Here is a 7110-nt window from a genome sequence, read left to right on the forward strand (position 1 = left end):
TCTTCTCAGATCGCATAGGATATCCACACTCGCAAGAGTGTGGTGAATCCTTGACAACAAAGCATTGACTCCTATATGTGTCATAACTGTACCCAATCTCGACACCTGATGACCCTCATAGAGTCGGTAAACGAGTCAAAGTACAGTACTAACATATAGAGTCTCCATGATATTTCAAGTAATAAGGACTAATGATGTACAAGCAAAAACCGCGGACTTATCCACTCAATTAGTGAAAACCACTTGGAAAGTCCGAATAGGGTAGTTCGATCATCCATCAAATAAATATCCATTTGCATGCTTCGAACATCTCTATGTTCCATACCAATGAAACGTGGTACTTGGCATCGCAAATGCTAGTATCAATCTCGAGCGATCCTTATCCTTATTTGCGGACGGCTCAATTGACTAAGAGCTATTTAGAATATACATTGATTATAAGATGTGTTTCATGACAGTCATTCAAATCTACTATCACATCTTACATGCACTCTAGTATACTCAAGGTCTTTATCTAAACATCGTATAGTACGTCACAACATAATAATATGATAAAAGATAAAGCAAAAGCCAATATAAAAGTGTAAATTATATTAAACAAAGATTGTTTACATATAGAGTCATAAAGGCCCTTAGCCACAAGTTGGCTAACAGGGCACCCACTCTTTCAGTGAAAACATGTGCATCATCATCTAGAAGGTCCCAAAGTTACACATAGATGAAGTATTGCGTCATGTGAAGGGTAGAGCATGCTTTTCAATTTTCATCTTTTGAGTTAATTACAAATTTGTTATTCAGTTGTTTTTTTTTGTTTTTCTGTAAATTCGAGGAAGTATAAATTGTAAATGAAGGGAAAAAAGAGGGATATCGGAATCTGAGATTGTTTTCTTGTTCAAGGAGTTTCGCACAGACTCAAAGTGTGCGTGTTCTATGATTGGTTCTCTTGTTGATCTTCTTCCATCATTCAACATGAGAAACGAGGAGATTGCAGAAGCTTTGCGCCAATTGGAGGCAAATTTTAAACTCCACTCGGAAACCCTGATGACAACTTACATAAGGATGATGGAGCAATACATAACCACTATGGATATCAGATTCAGCTAGATTGATAAAAAAATTCAATAATTTGCGGGTGAAAGAAGTCCGTTGCTAGAGGTTGCACAGTCGGAGGGGGAGATTACTCGTCCTCTGGAGATTATTCGTCCTCTGTCTGACAGTGGGAAAGATCTGGCTCCTTACCTCAAAAATTTCAATGTGGATTTCCCCAAATTTCATGGTGTGGATGTTCTTAACTGGGTTTATAAGATTGAAAATTTTTTCTCTCTTCACTCGGTCCCATTTGATATCTTTTTGCAACTCATTGCATTCCATCTCGAAGGAGAGGCGACATTTGGTTTCAATAGATGGATTGCAATGGGGCTCTCCGAGATTGGGATTATTTCTTGTCATCCTTGAAGGAACATTTTGGAGCTTCGGTCTATGATGATCCTTTGGTCAGAATTTCGAAGCTTATCCAAACAGGGAAAGTAGCTCGCTTTTTTCTCTGATTTCGAAGAACTTATGACTCAAATTGTGGGGGTGCCTGAACCCATGTTCACCAATTTTTTCATTTGGATTCTAAAACAAGAGATTCGACGGGAGCTATTGATCACTCCTCCTACTAGCCTAACCGAGACCATGATGAAAGCGCAACTATTCGAGGCTCGTAATGATGATCTATGACGTTTTCCCTTTGAAGATCCCTCATGGCCTAGCCACATTGCTTCACTGCCAGTGAAAGATTCACTTGCTAATTTGTCTTCTCTGACAGGGCAGGCCGCTACCGTGTCCATGTCCAACAAACCTCTGGGTGACCGCCTCATACAAACCCAACTTTTCCCTAAAAAAAATTAACTCCAACTGAAGTCAAGGAGAAAAGGGCAAAGGGATTGTGTTTCTCTTGCGACGAGAAATATAATGCTAACCATTGTTGCAAGAATCGAGTCATGATATTGCTGGGACATGACCGTGACAATGATCCCGTACATTTTGCTGCAAATAATTGCCTACATGCCATCATTGACTCGGGTGAGGACCTTGAGGTTAGCTTACACATACTTACTAATGCAACCAATCCGAGTATTTTCCGTATTACTGCCACTCACTGCAATGTTCTTGTTGAAATTCTTATTGATACTGGAAGCCATAATAATTTCATTCAAGAAGGGCTAGCTGAAAAGTTGAGATTGAATTGCATCAGTTCCAAAAGGTTTCGTGTATGCAATGATATAACACACACACTTTGAGTTTGTGCCAAACTCCTTGAACAAGAAAACAATTTCTGATTCTCGATATCCTTCCTTTTTCCCCTCATTTACAATTTATACTTTCTCGAATTTATGACAAAAAAAACTGAATAACAAATTTGTAACTAACTCAAAATATGAAAATTGAAAAAGCATGCTCTTTTGTTCACATGACGCAATACTTCATCTATGTGTAACTTTGGGACCTTTTAGATGATGATGCACATGCTTTCACTCTCTTATTTGCGCATATTTTTGAGCCTCAGATATTTCTTTTCTTAATCCATTTCGTTCATAATTATCCTTTGTTCGATCTAATCTTGTAATTGTTGGTCCTTTATCATTGAGCCCTTGTTGAATGAAAACGTCGTATCATCTAATCAGGAAAGTTCCTTTGAATTAGTGACTCGTTACCTAATTTATGACGATATGTATCAGATTTGGGAAAGATTCGGGCACATGAAACAACTTTGGGATTTCTTTATTATCATTATAGATTTACACGCGTATTCCTTGTTCACGATGATATTGTAGATTTACGTCCAAATTTAATGGGATTTATTTTTGGTATGGCCGGTGTAGGATTTAAAAAAAGGTTGAATATGAGTTACTCTCATGTCTTAAACCGGACATAGGGTCCGGAGCCCAAGGAATATGGTTCTAATAGGCTTGGATTGGATATAAATGGTGCTGACCAGGCCCATATTTTGGGAGAGTCAAACATATATAAACAAATGGAATAATCCAAATAAATTGGGCTGGATCTTTACTTTTGATATAGCCCACTAAAACCTTGAAAGGCCTATAAAAATCTAACAAAAGAGTCCAGTAAAGGCCCATAAAGGTTCATCTACCGCTCCAAATATTTCCGAATTTCAGTAAAATGAAGAGAAAAATGGGGGACAGAAGAAAACCTGCGCATGATTCCAACAAGAAAACGAAGATTGAGTGGCCAACCGTCAAACCTAAGTCTGATCTTCAAATAACTCGCCTCAAAGATGACGATCTGATTACTGTACGGTACCATCGATACAAATTCCAGCGATTAACATTCATTTTTTCAATTTTCTGCGGAAAGAATTATACTTTCTTGATTGACCAAGATTATTGTTGCTTTTTTGGAATTTGTTTGAATCTGTGTTGTTTAATTTTATGATTCTTCTGTCACGCTTTGTTAAATCTAGGGATTTGAAGGGTGTCCATGATTTTCAAGCTCTGTTAAGATCTTTAGTTATTTTCTCAGTCCTAGTGTTGGATCGTACATGGGATCGATGTTTTGCTGCTGCAGCATCCAGCATGTAAAATTGAGCTGTTTTGTGATGTGTAACGTACGACAGAGGGAGTTGAATTTAGGTAAATATCCTCGAGTAAAAGATTCTCAATGTAGAAGTGATTTCCAGATGGAGCTGGAAATTAGTGCAATGTTGTGATTTCTCATAATTATTCCCCTGTCCGAGGGACGAACCGGTATTTTTATCTATTGGTGCTAGTCATTTAGGCTGAACCGCTGAAGCAAGATTTTTTCGAAAATTACATATGATATTCTTTTGCTTACATTTTATAAATAATCCTGGCAACAAGTCTCCAATTGCTATGCATGCAAATTGAAATGACATGATTTTTGGGTCTTAATTTTAGTCGGGGTAGATTGAATGGAGCTTTATTTTTATCATAAGAACTTCATGCACAATGGGATCATTCCGCACTTTGGGTATCATATCCATGACTAATGTTCTGGATTCCTTCTACTTTTTAGTATTGATTTGTCATTCGTTTGTGTAACAAATGTGGTACAGGTTATGTTTAATTTTCACATGGCATTTTTTAACTTGAGTTTATTTTGAATAGCATGTTTTATGATATCCTACCATCGTTCTTCAACCTGTCAGACGATATTGTAACATTCCTTACCCAGTTTTGGTTTATGTTATTCAGATTCAAAACTATTTTACATCTGCTGAATCAAAAGCGATTATAAAGGTTGCTGAATCAATTGGTTTTGCTCACCAAGGCAGTCTTGGTCCAGCCAAAGGTGAAGCTTACAGAGACAATGATCGTATATCTTTCAGTGATCCCATTCTTGCTGAAGCAATATGGCAGTCTGGACTTCAGCAATTTTTGTCAGACTTTAGGATTCAGGGAAAAGTTGCAGTTGGGTTGAATCCTAACATCAGACTTTACAGGTTTGTATCTTTTTATGTCTACTAACTAATTTCCATTAATGATATAAGTATGACTTAATGATAATCTGCACCCACGACAGACCAGAATGATTGAATACTCTACCTTATATTACGGTGCTGAACCAAACTCACATTCCATGTTATCATAATTTTGAGATGAAGGATGAAAATGGGTGCATTTAAGAAAGTTTAGGGACAAATTTTGCTGACCAAATAGAAGAAAGACCATTTTGGAAAAAGTGGTTGACAAAAAGGATGAAAATGGATATTAACTCTTGAGGAGGGGATATTTCAGCAGGATTGAACCCTCGAACCTCCCATCCATAAAGCTATTTTGATTCAATTATGATAAATGGATCTTGGCAACTTGTGTATCTGATGGCCTATGCTTTGATGTGATTTTCCCAAGAACTTAATCATGCATGATGATATATGAAACGTTTAATCGTGAATTTAGTTCCTTCATGGAAAGATCCAAATATCATTCTCCACTAACATGTACCATTTTGCTCGTTAGTTGTTACTAACCAATAGGAAATGTAATAGGTACACTGTTGGTCAACGATTTGGACAACATATTGATGAAAGCGTTTATCTCGGAGAAGGGAGGCGTACGTACTATACTTTGTTAATCTATCTAAGTGGTGCTCCTGGTGGAACTAAAGCCAAGTCAAAGAATGATGAAAATGGTGCTCCTAGTAAATTAAAAGCCAGGGCGAAGAACAATGAACTACTTCAAGATTCTTCTGATGTATTGGTTGGAGGAGAAACTGTTTTCTATGGTCCAAGAAATGCTTTGGTCGCTGAGGTACTTTCTTTTTCAATATTTTGATATATCATGCAACAATGTGTCCATGGCCGTCCTGGTAGCTCAAAGTGGCATATTTTGTTTCCCCATGCCAAGGTTATGGATTCAGCCATGTCTGATGTGTCACATGTGAAGAGAGGGAAGAAAGAAAAACAAACAATTTTACGGGCCAAGGACTGATTAATTTTTCATATTTAGAATATTACCAGCAAGCAATTTTACAAGCTAAGGACCGATTCATTTTCATGTTTAGAATATGACCTTAGATTTGGGGGAATATTATGAAACTTTAAAAGTGTCAATTTTATATAGTGCATCCTATTCTAGATTCACTGACTCTTACATGGCGATTGATGTGACTTTGAGTCGACAGCATGAGCTTAGGAAGTAGAATTTGGTGTATTCACCTGTAATATCTTGCTCTGTTTCTTCTTGAATCCCTTGGCCTAATAAATAAAACAATGCAGGTGCCTCCCGCAGAAGGAATGGCTCTACTTCACGTTCATGGCAGCAAGTGCATGCTGCACGAAGCTCGGAGTGTCAGTAAAGGTGTAAAGTATGTCTTACGGTCTGATGTAGTATTTACTTGAGGATTCTTGAGCATCAATTCATGATAATCATCAACTCTGTGTTCTTTGTGCATCAATGCTTCATTCTGCTGATGATGTATCTCTATTGCTCATAAACTGTTCTGAAATGCATCGGTTTCGAAATTCCCTTTGAAACATAATTACCTGCCAATCATTGTTCAAACTTCAAACACAAGTTACCAAGTTTTCAGAATTTAACTTGTACATGAATAATTTAGATGAAATGCCTAAATTATTTTTTTTTATTTTTCTTTAAAAAAAAGGGTGCCTCTGCCATCTCCCTTGTTTTCTACAGTTCTAACTGTCATTTCTTGTTGTTCTCAGCCATCCATAGATTCACCGGCCTTCCCATTGAATGACCAAAAAAATCTGCCTCCAGTGCAACCCACCTGTAATAATCATTATCGAAAACTGATGTCGAGTCCATAATTAATTTGTGTATTATAAATTGATAGTGATACCCTTTTATTGGTTCATTTAATTTTTTGTAAATTCATTAATAGTCTCATTTCGTAAATGTTAAATACACTAAAAATTATGGTTAAATTTATCTATATCTTTAAATATAAAATAATATACACAAAAAATGAAAAATATTATTCATTAATAAATGAATTTTTATTTCTGAATTTATGATCTATTTCCAGTTATCTAAAAATTTAATTCTTATGTCTTTATATTTTATTCCATAAATTCTTATTTTTTTTATTGTTATAAATTTAAAATATTAAATTATATTTGATATCAAGAGACCTGCCTAATTTGAAAGGTGTTTTAAAAGAAAATATAATTTATAAATTTATTGTTAATATATTTGTATGGTATTATTCTTCGGACAAAAAACAAAATACACATGAATTAATTTTAGTATTTAATTTTTATTTACATAAAATGAATATATGAAATAATATCCTTATGTTATAGAAATTATGTTAAATCATTTCAAGATATATCATATTTTTCGTAAAAAAATGTAATATAAAAATATGGCATGAAAACGTTACTTTTGAAACCTTCTATGCGGATGTTTTATGCGAGGATGTGGCGGGCATCGTGCGGGGACCTTCTACGCGATGAAACCCAACACGATTTTTTTTTAAAAAAAGAAATTTTTAATCAAAGTTTGATGACCTTTTTTATTTTTTAAAAAATAAATGGGATAAAGAATATATAAGGGCTAAGATGATGTGGTTGTTGTATATCAATGGTTAGATCAATCATACTGAATTTTTTTAAAAAATTTT

General features: G+C 35.4%; 1 protein-coding gene across 1 annotated transcript; it reads left to right on the top strand.

Annotated features, from left to right (window-relative positions):
• Positions 1 to 1985: 1985 nt before the first annotated feature.
• Positions 1986 to 6325, top strand: LOC140862728 (uncharacterized). The gene is made up of 6 exons (XM_073265763.1): positions 1986 to 2248; positions 3165 to 3300; positions 4221 to 4468; positions 5015 to 5276; positions 5744 to 5832; positions 6191 to 6325. The coding sequence occupies exons 1-6, from the start codon at positions 1986 to 1988 to the stop codon at positions 6198 to 6200; spliced, it is 1008 nt and encodes a 335-aa protein (XP_073121864.1). The 3' UTR covers positions 6201 to 6325.
• The last annotated feature ends 785 nt before the right edge of the window (positions 6326 to 7110 follow it).

This window comes from Henckelia pumila, chromosome 4 (assembly GCF_033568475.1).
Source record: "Henckelia pumila isolate YLH828 chromosome 4, ASM3356847v2, whole genome shotgun sequence".
In the NCBI taxonomy this organism is placed as follows: Eukaryota; Viridiplantae; Streptophyta; class Magnoliopsida; order Lamiales; family Gesneriaceae; genus Henckelia; species Henckelia pumila.

Coding starts and splice junctions, on each gene's coding strand:
- LOC140862728 (XM_073265763.1), top strand. CDS start 1,986: ATGATATTGCTGGGACATGACCGTGACAATGATCCCGTACATTTTGCT. Junction 2,249..3,164: donor AATTGCATCAGTTCCAAAAG/GTTTCGTGTATG, acceptor TCCGAATTTCAG/TAAAATGAAGAGAAAAATGG. Junction 4,469..5,014: donor CCTAACATCAGACTTTACAG/GTTTGTATCTTT, acceptor GAAATGTAATAG/GTACACTGTTGGTCAACGAT.